Here is a 19,785-nt window from a genome sequence, read left to right on the forward strand (position 1 = left end):
AAGGATTAATCTCCCAAATGTACAAGCAGCTCATGCAGCTCAATATCAAAAAAACAAACAACCCAATCCAAAAGTGGGCAGCAGACCTAAATAGACATTTCTCCAAAGAAGATATACAGATTGCCAACAAACACATGAAAAGATGCTCAATATCACTAATCATTAGAGAAACGCAAATGAAAACTACAGTGAGGTTCACCTCACACGGGTCAGAATGGCCATCATCAAAAAATCTACAAACAGTAAATGCTGGAGAGGGTGTGGAGAAGAGGAAACCCTCTTGCACTGTCGGTGGGAATGTAAATTGATACAGCCACTATGGAGAACAGTATGGAGGTTCCTTCAAAAACTAAAACTAGAAATACTATATGACCCGGCAGTCCCACTACTGGGCATATACCCTGAGAAAACCATAATTCAAAAACAGTCATGTACCACAATGTTCATTGAAGCACTATTTACAATAGCCAGGACATGGAAGCAACCTAAGTGTCCACTGACAGATGAATGGAGAAAGATGTGGTACATATATACAATGGAATATTACTCAGCCATAAAAAGAAACGAAATTGAGTTATTTGTAATGAGGTGGATGGACCTAGAGTCTGTCATACAGAGTGAAGTAAGTCAGAAAGAGGAAAACAAATACCGTATGCTAGCACATATATATGGAATCTAAAAAAAAAAAAAGAAAAAAAAATGGTTCTGAAGAACCTAGGGGCAGGGCAGGAATAAAGACACAGACGTAGAGAATAGACTTGAGGACACGGGGAGGGGGAAGGGTAAGTTGGAAGGAAGTGAGAGAGTAACATTAACATATATACACTACCAAATGTAAAATAGTTAGCTAGTGGGAAGCAGCCGCATAGCACAGGGAGATCAGCTCGGCGCTTTGCGACCACCTAGAGGGGTAGGATAAGGAGGGTGGGAGGGAGACACAAGAGGGAGGGGATATGGGGATATATGTATGCATATAGCTGATTCACTTAGTTATACAGAAGAAACTAACACAACATTGTAAAGTAATTATACTCCAATAAAGATGTTAAAGGAAAAGAGAAAAAAAAATATGTGAGCTACCTTTGTAGGCTAGAGATGAAAGCAAAATGACCATTAAAAAAAAAAAAAAGAATGGAGAAAAATAAATTTAATTACTTTTTTTGAGTCTCTCCTGCCTTTACTCTGATCTTCTCAATAGCAAAGCCGGGGCTGCTCCACCAGTTGGACCAGCTGAAGTATGAATCGCTGATCCATTTGAGTTTCAACATTAGCAATTCTCCAATATCCACCTCAGTGTAAATTAGAAAGGAGTATGTTTTATTTGTGGAAACTTCAGGCCTGAATAAAAAATCAACATATTTGGTTAGTTCTGGAAAGCAGGGTTTGTTTTTTTTTTTTCCTTTTTCTTCCTCCTAAGATATAAATAGCTTTACTGTTCAGGAAATATTTTTCAAATGGAAAAAATGTCCAACAAAATACGCAAGATGCATGTCAATGGCATTTAGTGTATTTTAAACGATATCTACACTAATGTGGACCTTTAATGTATTCCAACTTTTATCCTAACAATATGAACTATGTAATATAATTCTTAAGAGAAAAAAGTTCATAAGTCCACCATTTAGAGATATTATTTTCATTTTCATATATTCCCTTTCAATTTGTATTGATATGTGAACGTGTCCTTTGTTACAGTCATAGTGTACATAATACAATTCTCTATTTTTTCTTTGTTCACTTCATGTTTTATCTTTCACTTTTTGCCATGTTTTACCTAGTTTTCTATAATTACAGTTCTTAGAGGCTAGATTGATTTTATTGATTTGTTAAACCACAATTCACTTAGCCATTGCCTCAGTTTTGGACACTTGCTTTGCTTCTAATTTATGCTACTACATGTACCACTGCAATGAACATCTTTTGCCATACAGCTGTTTTAAAAATTTTCTGTTAAATATGTGTTTTTCTAGGTGTCCTATGCCTCTTCTGTTCCTCAGACCAATGGTTAGAGCAGGTAGCAGTGCCATGATAAACCCACGTGCTGGAGGTCATGTTCCGTAGCTACTCACAGGGTGAAGGGGATGTTCTCACTCTCGGCCACAGTGCCGTACAGAGAGATCTCGAAGGCCTGGTTGGTGTGTGTATTACTCTCAGTCCCAGAAAAATGTATCTTTACTTGGTAATGGAAGACTGTAGAGAGAAAAGCAGAACAACCTCTGATCAGTCTTTATGGAAACACTACAGCCCAAATAAGCAGGCAATTCTGAACGACAGACAGTATCTTACTAATGATCAACAGCAAGTGCTCATACATGACTATAATTATGTGTGGCTTGGAAAGATTTCTTCATGTCTGTACAGTGCTCACTACTAGAAAATTCAGAATTTGAATTCTACTCCCTTGCATTAAAGTGTGGTTGCAGTGGATAGGAAGAATCCAGGTGTATCTGAATTGCTAAAGCCGACCCAGAAAGTAGTCAACTTTGATGCGGTACTAGGAAGATCAAACCAAGAGGCCAAAATTCCCATGAAGCTTTCTCTATGAACTCCACCTTTCCTTGGCTGTTTTGTCCCTTAGCATCTGGAACAAGCATATTTGGTATTTTATACTGTCACTGTATGTGACCGTGTTTCTTCATGTTTCTTGGGTATGTCTGACCTCCCTACCCTGTATGTAGGCTCCTTCAGTTCAGAGGGTCACGTGTACCTTCTATTCCACTGTCTAGCACACAGTCAGTAAATAATAGGCTCACAATAACATTATTTCATTAAATCACTAGTGAGGCTGTAAAGACAGCCAGTTCCTAAAGTGTTCTGTATTAGGGAGAGCCTCCAGAAGCAGGTACTTAAACTTCCACACCTCCTCCTACTCTCCCCATCTCTACTAAAAACCCTGAGTAGATGGGACGTGGGAGAGGTTAAGGGACAGGAAAGGCAGCAGGCTTGCAACACAGCTGTGAAGGATGAAGAGAAACAGTTTGGGTTAAATGGAGCCCTTGCAGGCATCGCCACAGACCAGAGCAAGGGAAGTCTGACTCCTGAAGTGTCCCCGGAGGACACTGAGGCAGGATGCTGGGGGTGAGTGAGCCCTGCACAGTTCTTCAGAAGATTATGGTCTCCTCTATACCTGACACACACTTCCCCATTCTGAAAAGTCAAGGAAACTAAGGATTCCCTCATTGCTTAAAAGGTTTCCTTGAATTATAGATGCTCCAAACCTCTGGACCACCAAATGCACCTCTAGATTCTAACAAACCACCTTAAAAATGGGTGCCTCTATCAGATATATTTTACCCTGGGAAACTGTTCTTCAATGCCATCTCTTCCCTCATACTTCCACCTGGACTCCACATAAACTAGCCTTTCTGATATTAGTCCCTCTCGCTAGATTTATCTGATTATCTCCTCTTCCTGTCTCCTTTCAATTCCTGCAGGTCTTGCTCTGAACAAGCTGCCAAGTTTGAAATTCAACTGTGAACAAATTCATGGCAAAATGGGAATATCTTAGAAAGTTTGGTATAGACTTCCCTTCCAGGAATAGTTATATTTTCAAATACAGGTGGTTCTTGCCTTCACTGAAAGCAGACTTTAGGGGTTTGCAAACTTTTTCTACAAAGGGCCAGATAGTAAATATTTTAGGCTTTGTGGGACCAAATAGTCTCTGTCCCAACTACTCAGCTCTGCTGTGGAGGCATGAAAACAGCCTTAGTCAGTACGGAAATGAATTAGTGTGGCTATATTCTAATAAAACTTTATTTACAAAAGCAGGTGGTGGGCTGGATTTGGCCCATGAGCCATAGTTTGCTGACCCTGGATGAATGGTTTCAGGTTAACTTGGAGCCTGGTGCTAATGCAGTGGCCCATGCTAATGGTCACAAGTACAAAGGATGGTGGCAAGCAGGGCTGCTGCATAGGGCAGTGCAGTTGTGCCCTGGGCCTTACTGGCAATGGGAATTAGGAGCTTCAGTAAAATGGATTAGTACAACTCCTTCTCTACCAACAGAAACACAAGTGAGGGATCGGAGTTTAGCAACATCATTTTATCATCTCTGTTGCAATGGACAGAATCAGTACATGTGATGCAACAAGCATGATAAGAAAAGTAGGATCAAATCAATTTTCCTATTTACAACAGTCTCCAGCCTACCTTTGTAGGGCATCTGAGAACGAGTCTTCAGGTACATTTTGCTGCTTCTTTTGGCTCTGACTTTATTGACCTCATAGCCCAAGTTGTTGCAACGGTTCTTTCTGCAACTCAGGCAGAGCCCTTTTTCAAAGGCTTCCCTGGAATTGCACCGGTAGGCCTTACTTGGACTTTCTTCGTTCAACAGAGAGTCAATGAAGAGATGAATGGAACGCTCGTGGGAGCACTTCACTAGCTGGTCCACATCTGGGGAAAAAGAGACACAAAGAACATTTCAACTCTGTGACAGTCCACAATGAGTGTTTCGTCTTGCATGTCTAAAATAGTTGAGGTGTGGTGTTAGAATAAAATGACCCCCTTGATTGTAGGTCCTATTTAAGGAGGTACTCTTGGCAGCAGCTTCTCACCTACCCCCAAGAGTGCCAAAGTTGCAAATTTATAGGGAACTTTTGATGTTTTTGCTGTCTCCATTTGTGAATATGTTTATGAAGCTATAATAAGAGACATCCAAGATAGAAGTTGATTTCCCCCAGTTTATCACAACTTTCTCTTATGGTGAAAGCATATAATACTTCTAAATGCTTCTAGAAACCACATCATAAAGGGCAGGCATAATTGTTAAATTAATAGTATTTTATCATAGATATTGATACTATGTATAATTGAGGGGTGTGTCACTGCTAATGATTTTTACATTAAATGAATTATAGAAATAATGAGCAATGTCATAAATGTGCAGCTATTACCATAAGCTTTATAACAATTGAAATTAGTAACATTATGTTGTAAATTCTATAATGTATGCCCAAAACACCTGAGCATACTGACTACAGGTAGGCCCCATTGTCCACAAGGTATGCAAAGGTCCCTTAAAACAAATCATAAAATTAACACAGCTAACATGATTATTAAAGTAAATATTAAAAACTAATATTAAATTGTATTTTCTTCTTAAAAATTTGGAATATTTATTCTTAGGGAATGGTGATTTGTTTCTGATTTGTACATCTCTTTAAAAGGCTGACAAAAGAAATTTGGACTAATTAACATGTCCTTTACTTTTAGTAAAATTGAAAATAACTCTACTTGTTTTGCAACTGTATTCAAAGTTTAACGTGTGGCCAGATAACACTTTCAAAGGCAGTGCAGTTCTCTTATCTAAATCTCACCATTTTTTTTTTTCCTTTTATTACTGCAAGTGCAGTAGTTTACAATATAAGTGTAGTTTGCAATATAATATAAGATGAAATGTCTGTCTGACCACAGGAAGTACTGAGGCTCTGAGGTGGTCATGCTGAATGTGACAGACTTCTTCAAAATCATATCTTTGCTAAATGTGTGTATTCAAACTACGTACTTGTGGAGAATGGGTAGGACACTTGGTCAGTAACAGTTAAGGCAAAAACTTACATTTAATTAACTTCTAAATTATATTTACCTCCAAGGCCTCTCTCTGCAATCACACGGATAGCTTCAGCAATGTTACATCCTGGTTGGAAAGTGCCTCCATTAGGATAAATGTCAACATGTCCTACTGGTTTCTGGATTCCAATACTTCGGCCAGGTGACCCTCTGGTGAATGTATGTAAGACATCTACAAAATCTGCATCATCCGGAGAAAGGCGACCTGGGGCTTCTGCATACTCAAAGTTAGGTCCAGCTGGATCTAGGCCTTAGTGGGAAAACAAAAAGTCCTCAGAGATTTTTAAATTCCCATTAGTTTTAGTCTCCTCCAGTATCACCTTATCATTCCATTGCTCATCATTTGAATGTAAATGGCAGCCACATAGATTCTTATTAGCACCTCCTATTCTATAGTGATTGGATTTTTAAATTACTGAGATTCATAAAAGCAGCTTAACTCCTTCTCAAATAAAATTTGAGTTTCTCAAACTAGCCATTAAATAACAATTTTCACTCAGGATGACTTGATTCCCTTTTGTATCAATAAATTATTTCTGAGCCTGGTTAGAAGGCCTTTAAATAGTGCTGGGCTCTTTCTTCCTCTCTACACAGGCCAAACAACCAATTGCTATTGGCCCAGATGACAAGACTCCTTTTTCCAAATGGCCTCTGGTGTTGGTCCTTTTTCATTTTTCCAGTATTGATGTGAGAGGCGACATATGTGTGTGCAATAAACTATCAAAGCACAGAGCAGAGGGAGGAGGGAAATGGGTTTCTCAGAGACACCACGGGGCTCTCTGTGCTTAACTCTGCACCATTTCTCTTCTACTGCCATTAGACGGTAAGCTCATGAGAGCAAGCGTCTGTATTTTATCTTACTCCAGAAAAAGAGCCCTCCCATGAGATAACCACATGGCCAGGTGTACCCAGAAGACTACCACTCACATATGGTTGTTTGACAAACAGTCTGATTCTCTTTCAGGAAACGACAGGCATCTCAAGTCTTTTGTTATAAGAAAAATGGCACTGCTTTCTTACCGGTAATTCTGTTGACCTTCTTATTGGTCAGACTTCCTGCAATGCCAGCAACATGGGCTCCAAGGCTGTATCCCAAGAGATGCACATTGTCCAGAGGATAATTAAATTCATCCTTTGGAAGAGGAAAAGAAAAAGGTGTTTGATATTTTACAGTTCTTGGCAAAATATCAATGCTAAAAGAAATAAAATAAAAGTTTAACAGTATTCCCACCAAATAAATAAAATATATTGTTTTGAAAATATAGGCAATACTGAAAATTAATTCTACTTATTTTAATTTCCTGTTACAGATGAGAGGAACATATACAATAGTGTTGAGATTTTCTCTTTCCTTAATAACATATTTAAATTAGAAAGTTTTCCCATACATCTGAAATAGAAATGTATGGAAACATGAATTTCCATACATCTGAAAATAAATGTATATGTGTATATTTATATATAGATATTTGTATATATATTGAAGAGATACATACATATACAAATATATATTTAACTCATTATTCTCTACTCTAAATACCCTGCATCACTTTATTCTTTCAGGTTAGCCAAGCAATGACTTAAAATCAGAAAATATTACAGGGGAAGGGACCACAGACACATAGAGTCCAGCCTCCTCATTCAACAGATGAGAAGTCTGAGGTCCAGGAAGGTGATCTGATTTGTCCAAATTCACTCTCCTGGTTAGCAAAAGAGTCAAGAAAAGAACTTTTATCTTTTAATGAGCAGTCAATAAACAGCTTATTTTTTACCTCCAAGCATCTGACTTAAATAATTTGGTCCTGTGAGAATATTAGCTTCCTTGCAACCCCGAGATACTTTCCAAAGGTAATTTTCAGAGAATGGCCTCAGAGAGTCAGAGGGAGTAAAACTCCTCACTCTCAGCACCTCATATCCTACAGACTTTTCCTGCCATTTTTCCCTAGTTCATCTCCATCACTCCCCTAACCCTCAACAAAAATCTGGATCCTTAAACCACACTAAGGAATAAGTACTATTAATATTTTTCTCAAAGAGATTGGTATTCTAACAGGTCAAACCCTGGATAAAATTTCCATGTTCCAGCCAACTGGTAGGCAAGGATTTGGCTGAACATGACATCTTCCCTCTGCCCTGAAATAACAAGCTTTTGTCCGTTCTGCCCATTTAGTTCTTGGTCTCAGCAAATCCATTCACCATGAAAATATCAAAGGACAGGGCAGGGCAGGGCAGGGCAGGACTACGCCTTATGGGCTTTATAGCATTATCATTCATATCATAGTGATGCTTTTAGCCGGAAAATAATGTCCAGGCTTATTCTGAAGATATGAGTTGACCCAGAAAATATCTGTATCTAAGAGAAAAAGAGCAACGACCAGTCGTTAATTCAGCTGTAGCCAGGAGATCTGTTTTGGACATACAAGGCTCCTTCCCCCAGTCTTACCGCCATCCAGTTGATAAACTTGGCCACGTCCTGTCCCACCAGCTTGGTGTACCCCGCAGACACAGGATAATGCTGCTGGGCCCGTGACAGCCAGTCTACCACGATTACGTTGGAGTCTGGTTCCCTCTTGTACAAGGCAGCCACGAGTTTTGGCACCCAACTCTCATACATTCCTGTCACCTGAAGAGGATGATACCAGCATTCTTAAAATATCCACCTACAACTTGTTATAGATATGTCAGCCCAATACACCTACATTAAATGGTAAAAAGAAACAAACCCACAGGAAGCCCATTGGCTCAGACACAAAAATTAAACTACAAGAGTATTCAGAGTCTTCTGCCTGACCCTTCTGAGGCAAATTTGTGTACCCCAAAGAAGGACTGTGTTGAGCTCAGGAATGGCAGACTGAGGTTTACCAAAGCTTTCAATTTTAAAAGCATATTTTATAAATTCAGTAAAACTTCAATAATTTATAGTATTAAAAGGAAAGATCAATCTGAATAAGTTAAAAATTTGCTGCAGAATTACAGACGATTTTAAAAGAAATTTAGTTTAAATACTTTCAATTAGGCTAATAAATTAATTTGGGAGATGTGAATGTCCTTTATTCTTATAAAGGGTCATTTACGTACATTTGATGTGATAATGAAAACAATAGGTTTAAACATACTAATCTATTCCAACAGAAGGTAACTTTGTTTAGCAATCTCTTAATACATAAGAAAATGATTAGTTTCAGTTCAGACTTTTTCACAATTCTCTAAAATTCTTGATTATCACAGTGCAATTAATGTGGCTTAATAATTGCATTTCCCAAATTATTAGATTGGTCCTGTTTTGGAGATAAGCAGACTGCCAACTGTAATTCTTTGCTTCTTGTTGATAAAGGCCCCCAAATTCAAAGTCAAAAGACTTATGCTATTAAAGAAGAGACATTGGACATCTTTGCAAAGATGCTTACTTTAAAATAATCGAAACACATTACAAAACTGCAGATGATAAAATTCCATGCCACCCTGCCAAGAGCCTGTACACAGCAACAACCTACTTTAAATCCGCAAATCTATCCACTCCTAATATTACCTGAGAGCAGATCATACTGTAGCCATAGTAAAGGTTACTCAACTATGTACTCAACAGAGAAAGATTCTGAAATCCATGTTTAAGGCAGCTTTTAAGGGGAAGCTTGTAAAACCTATATTCTTCTTAGAGTAATGCCAATGGACAAAAATAAGACTCTTGAATTCCCAAACCAAGGGACTTCATTTAAAATTTTGATCTTAGATGGTGTGTTCTTTTAAATCTATGCTTCCATTTTATTTCGTCTATTTTCTAGGCTAAAACATTAAAACATGAGCTCTCTCTTCACTCCTGACACTAACTGCACGATTTTTCACCAAATTGTTGTGCTCTGTGCAAGGAAAAAGCAAGCCTGGGACTCAGGAGATCTTGGTTCCAATCCCAGCTCTTCCACTGATTACGTCTATGAACACAGGCGCTGTATTAACCTTACGAGGCTACCTATAAAACAAAGGGGCCAGAATCAGATGATCCGGAAGTTACTCTCCACCTCCAAAATTTCTTCTTGTGACCATTTTGGTTCCCAATCTACTTGCAGTGATAAAATGCCAGCTCTATAATCTATTTCCAGCATGAGGAGAAAACAAAAAAGAAAAGGCACATAGGTGATGTGAGCCCATTAGGAACATGTTTAAGTCTTCTTTGAACATGTCTCAGTGAGGCTGCTTCAAGCCTGGGTCTTTGGAGGAACCAGCTGGAATGCCCACCCAGCAAAAAACCCTAAGGAATTGGTCCTGCCTCCCTTTCTCCTCTCTTAGAGGTTGCAGGCTGGCCACCCTTTGCAGCTGCCTTTTGAGACAGGATGATGTCATTTCTTCAGAATGCAATGTTAATCACTCCTTGCAGCCAGGGGTGAGGATCTCCAACACCACAATGAGAACCCTGGACTTAAGCACAAGCAGGTGGCCAAGCTCCAGGACGGCTGCGTCTGACTGCCTTCTGGGATGTGTCCTGTGGACACTGCACGCTAAGCATTCTTTCAGGTTCGTCAAAGCTGCAGAACAAACCTCCTCACTTCCCCTAGTCCTACGCCCTTGAGTCGCTGAGCTGCTTACCTCAGATAAGGCAGGAAAATCTCATTTGCTCTCAGCACCTATTTCAAGTTTTTCTGTGCTATCAGTGTTTCTAAATTAGGTAATCTGCCAAAGGGCAAGGAACCCAACTTACTCCTACAGTGACTGATACTTTTAGTAACTGCCTAACAACCAATCTAATTCTTTCTTTTTTTAATTTAACGTAAGACACTGCTATAATAACCCCAACAAAGGGGTGGAAAACAAGGACCCACCGTCCTCAATTCTGAAAAGGTATTATTTCCTAATTTTTTCTTCTGTGCTTCCTTAAATCAGTACCAATTTTTAAAAGCTTTGATTCTCAGGCATACAGCTGAACTTGAAGCTCTCCTTGCCACCTGCGCCAGGTGGTCCCACTGAACCAGCCAGGGAGTTGACTGAAATGGCTGAGATCGGTTATCCAGCACGGCTGGATGAGTTATTGCACAGACCGACCAGCTCTGTACGATGAAACTCAGTCTCACAGCCAGTGGCCCAGACTCTGAGCCCAGGCACTCAAAAAAGTCAGGACATATGATGTGAAGAATATAAGTGGGCTTATTGGGCAGTAGGGCTAATGATAGAAATTGGTGCTATCTACTGATACTAGGTGAGTCATGTCATCTTAATGTGAGAAGGAAATGTTTTTCAAAAATTCTTAAATTATAAAATTCTCTCAGGGATAAGATTGAGATGCCTGAGATATTCAATTTATTTCTGTCATATAAATGTTTATTAAGCTTAAACATTTTTGAAAAGTATTAACAGCCAAGACTACATACAACTAAAATGTCTCTAAAATCACCAAAGATTATGTTTTCCTATTTAAACCTCTTAAAATATAAAAAGATCTATGTTAGGAATTTGAATATGTAATTTTATCATAAGATATGTAATTTACTGTGTTAACTCTAGTAAATAGATGTATTTTATTAAAATAAACATCCCTGTGAATTCTGTTACTAGTTGCCTTCATGTCTATAAAAGTTATAGCAATTGTCCTACACTGTCAATAACAAAGGCACTTAAGTTATGTAGGAAAAGAAATCAGGACTGGAAGTATCAATCATTAGCTAATTCATCTCATTAGAATTTAGTGTCTATTATCTTACTCACAAGCTCTGACATAATGGAAAGATAATATCTCTTTAACCATCAATTTTATATAAGTCCTTTTTAATAAACAGTAAAATCTGCTCACTAAGGATTGAAAATATTGAAAACAAGCTAAAGTAGTTAAGTAAGAACTATGCCATATAAAGTGACTAATTAGCATATTTATTCATATTCTTATCATGTCGCTGACAGTTCCCTGGCTAGCCCTCTTTCCTCTCAAGTAAAGCTCCCAAAAGTTTACAATTGGAGAACGTTGAAAGTGGAGGGACGTCTAGTCTAATCGCATTGTTTTACAGATCAGTAAACTGAGGCCCAGGGTTGAGACGTATCTGGATCCACATCACAGAGCTGGAGAATGGCACAGCAGAACCAGAAACAGCACCTTCTCCCTCCACTCCAGCCCTCTCCCCCCTCTTACAGGTTATCTTCCTTAGGAAAGGACTTTGGCGATGTGCTGGATGAATCAGGATCATGCCAGTTCTCCATTGTCTCCTCTAAATGGTAACCTATATTCTTCTCTGTACTTGAACAAAGGCCCAGGAGAATGGCTGGTTCGAGGTCACAGCTAGGTACAGTGGTAAAATGAAGGCTGGCACTGTCCAGAGGAAGTACCCATGAACCTTTGGCTTTAGATTCCTCAATCCCCACCCCGAGCCAGAATTGTCTTTATTCAAGTTTAAAGCAAAGCCATCACTGGGTTCCCATCACTGGGCTCCCAACAACTGGGGCAAGCCAATCAGAATGCTTGGTTCATGCCACTCAGCTCCTTCCTAAGGAGCCTTTCTTACCGTCCAGCCGTGGAGCACCATAAAGGTTTTGCTGCTGTGGTTAAAGTGACAGTTAGCCACAGATTCTGTCACTCCAGGAATGAGGTGGCAAGTGTCCTCAGCGGTGTCTTCGGGGGTCCTGAGAGCAAATTTACTTTCGATGTCTATAAAATCTTTTCCTCCTGTAATTCCTGAAAAGGAAAAATTGGATAGGAGGTTAATTAGAGGGTTGTTTTACTTGCTGGACTGATATGTTTTAGATTCACAAGCAAGCACCACCAATGTTATTTTTGTTTCTAAAGTTAAAAAAAAAAACAAAAAACTGAATGTATCCTCCAGTGGTGCTCAAAGTTGACAGAGACAGCCTTAAAATAACTGAGTTAAGTAATATTGACCTCTTCTGTGTCTTCTATCCTTTTCTTCAGCTCTTTTTCAGTCAAGGGGCATGTGTGTGTGTGTGTGGTATATACAGTTTCAAGTAAGAGAACTGCTATTTGGGAATTCCTTAATTAATCTTCTCTCAAAATATGAATTTAAGTGGGTTAGCCGAGGTTATGCTGCCAATAGTGGGAGAAAGAGTAGGGACCAGAACCCAGGTCTCTTGGTTGTAGTTCTTCTAGAGAACACTGGCTCAGGGCACTTGTGTTATATAGTTCCACTTACTTCATATATGATTTCACCCTCTTTAAATCTCTGATTACATCAAGAGATTGTCTTCCTGCAAAATCTGATACAATAAGGCTTATTTGAAGGAAGGTTGTTTCCTTTTCACTAGCATTATTGTTTTAAATTTTAGCAAGAAGAAAAGTTGGAAGCATGGGGAAGTTTTTGTATGGAATGATTCCCACCAGCATGGCAAGACACATCACTTTAAAATGTTTTTAAAAATCCTTTAGCGGGTTGTTCAGAAATATCTGTGCTATGTGTGAGTTATTCTTCCCACCAGTATTTCTTTTCTCAATTTTGTCTTTACAGTCTTCCACACAAAGTCCATGCTTAAAGTACTATAGCAAAGATGGTTTTGGAAAGAATCCACTGTGGTTCTTCATAGTTAATCCCAAAGTGAGTCAGGAGAGAAAGAGAACTTTGGCCTATTTTTTGACTCTCTGGACAATACTTCTAAATGTTGATAAATCTTCGCAGGATATTTGTAGGTAGTACATATAATATCACAGTGAACACTTTAAGTAAATTGTATTGCAAATAAAATCAAACTCTTTTATAAAGCAAGCACACCAAAGGGAAGTTATATTAGGAAGTTATCTAATTTCTGGTCAAGTAAAAAAGAAGTCAAAAAACCTATCCATTCACTACAAGAAGGTACTAACTTACAGATTTTAGATTTGGCTATTTAAAACTTTCAAAAGATAAATAACTGGGGCTTCCCTGGCGGCATAGTGGTTGAGAATCTGCCTGCCAATGCAGGGGACACGGGTCCGAGCCCTGGTCTGGGAAGATCCCACATGCCGCGGAGCAACTAGGCCCGTGAGCCACAGCTACTGAGCCTGCGCGTCTGGAGCCTGTGCTCCGCAACAAGAGAGGCCGCAATAGTGAGAGGCCCGCGCTCCGCAATGAAGCGGGGCCCACGCTCGCCGCAGCTGTAGAAAGCCCTCGCACAGAAACGAAGACCCAACACAACCATAAAATAAAATAAATTAAAACAAAACAACAACAACAACTATCTACTCTTTAAAAAAAAAAGATAAATAAGGTTGCTTAGAAATACTTCTAATTTCTTAATCTAAACCTTCTTTCTTTTCACAAAAGTTGAAAATCCATAATTTCAAATAATATTGCAAAATTCAGACCAAAAATTAAAATAAGAATGACATAGTACAGTGAAAGTACAGGCATTTGAATCAAGGTTATCATATAATTTTCTGGGGACTGACCAGCATTCTCCTTTTTAATTATTTCCCAAAATTCCTTAAACAATATTGTGGTTGCTTGCAAGTGATTCATTACATGCAACAAGTTGATCCCTCTCTCTCTCTCTCACACACACACACACACACACACACACACACACACATACCCCTAGCACCTAAACATTCTAAGAAGATTTATTCAAATAAAAGACTGTGATAGACTATTGATATTTAAAGCTTTTTTTTCATTTCCATATAGTAAAATTTTACTTGAAATCCATTCATCAATCAAGAATATTCTCTGTCTCTCAACTCATTTGAAGATGTGGGTCTTCCTTTTCCTTCCTAACCAGAAAGCACTCTGGTGGCCTAATTATTTATCTGATGGTCAAAAAAATTTACAGATTTTTAATCTGATTCCACTTTCAGATTCTGCCCAAGAAGTTCTTTTACTGTTAGAAAGTGCTTTAGAAAATTGAAAACTAAATTAACTTTACCCTCTATATATTTGCTCTATATCAAATAACTCATGTTTCCTCTCATAACAGTCTTATTTTAACATGTTCGATCAGCAAGCTTTTTAAAGCAGAAATACTCTGAACAATCTCGCAGACAGATGTTGCCCACCACCTATTTGCCAAACTGATATTTAAGATTATTGCCTTGTATAACTCCAGAGGATACCAGTCACTTTTATTCTATTTTTTCCTAGAATTGTGCAACATGGTGGCTCTCGTGTTGCTGGTGGTTTTGAAATGACTAAGAATATTCTTTGAAATTATTAAGGCAGGATTTGTATATTTCTATAAAAAAGAAAAGTCTATTCAATCTATAGATCTTGTATCAGTTTATCTGTACGGCTCATTGAGAGTTCCAGTTTCCCACAACCAAACTTTTCTGTTGGGTACATCGCTTGTAAAGAAAAATGATAGGAAATTCATACATTCTCAAGCAAATTTGTATTTGGAAACTTCTGTTTCACGGAATTTTTTTTTTCATTTTAAGTTACAGAAAACATAATGAAGCCTTTGACAAGAAAATAATACCACTCTATATGCCACGTGATGTTTTCAATTCTATGTTTGTTCTTTATCTGAAATCATAAATGTTACTGGTGTTTAGTCAGTCTTTCCCTCTCTTTGGCGTTCTGACAGGTATTTCCACACTACTGGTGTTTCCAACCCCTCAAGGATGTCTTGGCATTCTAAAAATGAGTGTGCTTTCCAAACTTAGGCCAGGAAGAGTTAGGGAGAAGGATGGACCCTGATTTACGGGTCATCAATTCATTATGGGTCATTATGAGTATGTTTAGTTGACCTAATATATACACTGGGATTGCTTCTGGCTGGCAGATGAACTGATTTGACTCAACTGTTGCTAAAAAAATTATTGTTTTTCATACATGGAAATGATATTAGTGACTCTGCCCTTAGCCCTTTAAGGGGAGAAGGACCTTTCACCAGATTCCCTTAGAAATTAAAGCCGCCTTAGAACAGTGTGTGTCAGGGGGGAGGTGCATAAGGTTTAATCCTTTATAAGGGCCCCTATTCTGAATTTGGCTTATCATATCAGTAACATCACACCATCAGACCTGTTCTTATCAAACACTAAGGGGAGAGAATTTGGGGCACCAGGAAAGTTACAAGTTAATGCATTTCTTGACTATATAATCTTTATCCCTAAATTCCTAAATAGATAGCTAAAAATCTATGTGTATAAACAAAGGCAAGGAGTTATCTTAATATGGATAATAACTCACAGGAATGAAGTTAGGCTGAGAAGTCAAAGCACTTTAAAGGCACATTTATAGAGGGTACATTATAGGAGGAACACTGAGCATCCCAGGAAAGAGACTCTAAAGGCAGTTCACAGTTATCAGATAAATAAGATTAACATTTATATGAAGACATGAGATACAAGAGCTCAATTATAATGCAATTCCCTTAGAAGTTTCTACTTCCTTTCTCTCTTTTTCTTTCCTCTCTCTCTCTCACACACAAACACGCACCCCTAAAGAACTTCATCAGTAATTCACCTCCTCTCTGAGGCTGATGGTCACAGTTATTGGCTCAGCTTCTGTAGAATGCCAAAAAACAAGTGAAAAAAAAAACAATAGGCGGGGCGTGGGCGGGGGGAATCAGTGCTGTTATCTGACTGAATTAATTGAGGTTTCCAGATATTCCAATGTAAACAATATGCTTGACTTACCTAACAAGCCGATTTACTTTTCATTTTTATAGAAAAAAAGTGTTTGCTAAAATAGTGGCCGTAAAATGCGCAGCCCAATTTCTCTTCCCAGAATAAAGCAAAAAAGGAGGACTGAGCTAAAAATACACTGCCTGAAAGAAAGTGAAAATTTCCCATTGTCAGTCTTCCCCAGTGCCTGACTCCCACCTTTCCACACAGCTATTAATCAATCACTCTCTTGCTGAGCTCTGCTCCCTTTGCAGGTGGTACCTGCTACTTTGCTGTCATCACCCAACATGTTTAACTCAGATGTTAGCCTAGAAATTCACTATGGCCAGTCAAATAGAACTGCAGCTACTGAGCTCTTCAAATTTCCTAATGGGGCCACGCAGAGACTGTGGTGCCTCCACGAGCAAAGAGCTGAGGGCAGTGCCTGTATCCTCATATTTTTCCTAGAAATCGAGAATGAATAAGTAAAGTCAGAGCCCAGAGAGGGTGCTGCTTGCCATTCCCTCACACTGGTACCTTTCTACTCTGAATTTCTTACATTCCTACCTAAATTCATTTGGAGGATAAAGGGGGCAGAAATTTGCTGTGTTGGGAGAGGCACAATATAAAGGGGGGGGGGGGAAGTGGGGCAGTAGAGTGAGAGTGGGAGGGAAGGAAGAGAAGGATTAATTTCAAGTCCACTTCAAAATGATTCCTCCCTTACAAAGCATTTACAGCCATGGAAAGCATGTGTTGATTAAAATCCAATTTAATTCATTAATCACTTGTATCCATTTACATCAAAGAGTAAAGAATTAGAGGGGTCTAAGAGAACTTTTTTTAGAATTTTTTCTTTGAGTATAATTGCTTTACACTGTTGTGTTAGTCTCTGCTGTACAGCAAAGACAATCAGTTATATGTATACATATATCCCCCTTTTTTAGATTTCTCTTCCATCTAGGTCACCACAGAGCATTGAGCAGACTTCCTTGTGCTATACAGTAGGTTCTCATCGGTTATCTATTTTATACATAGTAGTGTATATATGTCAATCCCAATCTCCCAATTCATCCCATCCCCCCTTCCCCCCTTGGTATCCATAAGTTTGTTCTCTACATCTGGAGGGGTCTAAGAGAATTTTGAGTCTGGTCCAAACTCCTCATTTTAGAGTTGAGGAAGCAAAACCCAGAGAGATGACCACTGACTAGCCCAGGAATTTAGGGTCCTGAATCTCTCAGGGAGTCTAGAAAAAACTCAATTTGTGGATGACACTTATTTGTGTGTGTTTTCTAGTCTAAGTAACATTACTCTGTGGTGTACTTTCTGAAATAAGAATTTGGAGTTTGTTCCAACCATTTTCTTGGACCGTGTAAAACACTATCCAGCCGCACGTGCTACTTCATGTTTAAGACTTTCTAATTGAACCTCCATTGTTCCCAAGCTGATCTGACATTAAAGATACTTTTCTTATCAGCTTTGATGGAATCTACTTTCTTTTTTTAATCTATCAAAAATGTTATTTCACAACTTAGTGCTGAAATAAAACAAGCCTTTAGCAGCAACCAAAGTCAGAGACAAACTAGACTATTACTTGAACCACTGCAGACTGCGCCCCCTGAAAGCACAACCAAAGGACACCGCCCTAACTGCAAGTCCACCAAGGAAGAGAAAAGAAAATGTTGCCTCCTTTCGTGACTTGCTTCAGTTGCCTTTTCAGTTGCTGCTGTGTGTTAACTGAACCAAGGTTCAAGTTACACAGGCTGCCTCTACTGTGGCAGGTCTCGGGCTGGGAACTCATCTTCCCTGCAATAAAGAAATGCACATCCGGCCTCGATGCCTCAACCCTGGTGAGAGGTAACTGGGGTTCAGCCAGTGGCCTCCCGGCGGCGCCCAAGAAACCCCAAGTGCTCACCACCGCACCGCGGGGCAGGGCGCCCGGAGCCGAGCTCAGCTCGCAGGACAGTAAGGGTAGCCAAGTGCAAACCTGGCAACCCCCAAGTCAGCAGCCACAGACTGCTGGTCGCTCTGCCACGTTTTTCAGGAGGGTCAACTCTTCGCTAGGTTTGCTGGCCGCTAAAAAAAAGCCGAGCGTACAAGAGTCGAAGCTAAACAGCTTCCCCGGAGCCCCAACCCTTGCAGGACGCTGCGTCCCCAGGACTCCGCGTCCCGTGTCCTCTTCTCCCACCTCCACGTGCAGAGCAAGAATGTCCTGTACTCCTAAGTGACGGTCAACCCCCCCGCCCCACCCCCGGCCACGGGCCAGCTTCTCCAGAAGGGGCCACTTTCTAACCGCGCTCTCAATGACGGGGACTGAGCCGCGGCCAAGGCCAAGCCAGGGTCACCCTGGCTCCCTTGCCTTTCATTCCAGGGCCCCGCCGAGCGAAAAGGTTGCTGCGGGTCACCGCCATCTGAGCCCTTCCTCCCGCCCCCCTGGTCCCGCCCCTCACACTCTCTCCCCGCTCCCTTCCCTGCTGAGCCCAGGCGGCCGGGAACTCAGCCTCAGCCAGAGTGGAGGGGACAGCGCGGGAACGCGGGAAAGAGAGAAAGGAGAAGTGGGAGCCGCCCCAGAGAGACCGGAGGAAAAATTCGCTCCGTGGCCCTTCCAGATCCCACCCCGGCGACCCTTTTTGGGGCAAGCGCTCGGGCTAGGAGAGTCCCCGGCACACATCGCAACCCCTTCCTTCTTCCTCCTTCCATCTTCACGACGTGCGCAAGTGGCCGCTGAGCAGATTCTGCAAGTGGAGGGGAGTCTGCGCGCAAAACTTACTGTCGGCGGTGGCCACCCCTCCGCGGGAGACGGTCAGACTCTGAAGCCACACGCTCAGAGCCACCAGAAGCAGGGCTTTGCTCTCCATCTCGGGGCGCGTCCCTCTGTGCGAGTTACAGGGCACCCGGCTGGAGCAGGGACAGACGGATGGACCGGCTGAGCCTGAGGCGGGAGCAGGCTGGAGCAGCGGTCTGGCGCAGGGCAAGTCACCCTTTAAAGAGGAGGCAGGGCAGCTAGAAGTGGCAGGTTTCCTCGGAGGAGGAGGAGGAGGAGGAGGAGAAATTGAGTCTGACACTGTTTCCACTCCACGGCTGCTTATGTGATTGGAAATATGCAAATAAACCTCATCACCTATTGGCTATAAAATCATAAGTTGGGGGGAGGGTCCTAAATTCACTTCCAAATATTTGAGCAAGTTGTAATGAGGATCAACCCTGCCAGCAAGAAAAGGGGGAAAGGGCAGAAAGGAAATTTTAATTTCTCTATGAGGCCTATTTGCTTTTCCTAAGGCGTCTGGCTCTTCTGGGTCCCCGGCACAAGCACCAAACACAGGTTTATGTGAAATACTCTGGAATCACCAGTTTTCCAAGGAAAGGAAGTTAAGTTGTTAAACTACATTTGGTCAATACTGAAACCCACTCCTCTTTTGATGGATCCCGTTTGTAACTTGCAGTGGTTTTTTGTTTGTTTGTTTTGTTTTTTGTTTATTCCCCCCCCCCCCCAAATTCTCCTGGACAATGTCAATGTAAGGACCCATGAACACACGTTGTTCCGCAGCTTGAACTTGCACAATCTGGTATTTTAACATTGGCAAAATGGCAAGTGGTTGTGGAAAGTCCTCTTGCTCTAACTAGTTTCTAATTTTTGCCTCATGAAAATTATACCCAGTCCTCAAACTCATCAAGGAATGCAAAGATTACATTTTATCCTCAGAGGCAGAATACTGAG

At 40.5% G+C, this 19,785-nt stretch overlaps 1 protein-coding gene across 2 annotated transcripts in view; it reads right to left on the reverse strand.

The window, feature by feature from the left end:
- LPL (lipoprotein lipase) overlaps positions 1 to 19,139 on the reverse strand; it is a gene marked incomplete at its 3' end in the record, with an annotated part of 30,285 nt that extends 11,146 nt beyond the window's left edge. For both annotated transcript variants that reach the window (XM_082402013.1, XM_082402012.1), the window contains exons 1-8: positions 18,838 to 19,139; positions 12,049 to 12,218; positions 8,010 to 8,189; positions 6,587 to 6,698; positions 5,583 to 5,816; positions 4,148 to 4,390; positions 2,070 to 2,190; positions 1,156 to 1,338 (exon numbers count right to left, since the gene is read on the reverse strand). In XM_082402013.1, coding sequence (XP_082258139.1) covers positions 1,156 to 1,338; positions 2,070 to 2,190; positions 4,148 to 4,390; positions 5,583 to 5,816; positions 6,587 to 6,698; positions 8,010 to 8,189; positions 12,049 to 12,218; positions 18,838 to 18,925 — 1,331 coding nt within the window. In that variant the 5' untranslated portion in view covers positions 18,926 to 19,139. The remainder of the gene's footprint in view (positions 1 to 1,155; positions 1,339 to 2,069; positions 2,191 to 4,147; positions 4,391 to 5,582; positions 5,817 to 6,586; positions 6,699 to 8,009; positions 8,190 to 12,048; positions 12,219 to 18,837) is intronic.
- Between the last annotated feature and the right edge of the window lie 646 nt (positions 19,140 to 19,785).

The sequence above is a fragment of the Balaenoptera borealis genome (assembly GCF_965194805.1).
Source record: "Balaenoptera borealis genome assembly, chromosome: 8".
NCBI classification, from domain to species: domain Eukaryota; kingdom Metazoa; phylum Chordata; class Mammalia; order Artiodactyla; family Balaenopteridae; genus Balaenoptera; species Balaenoptera borealis.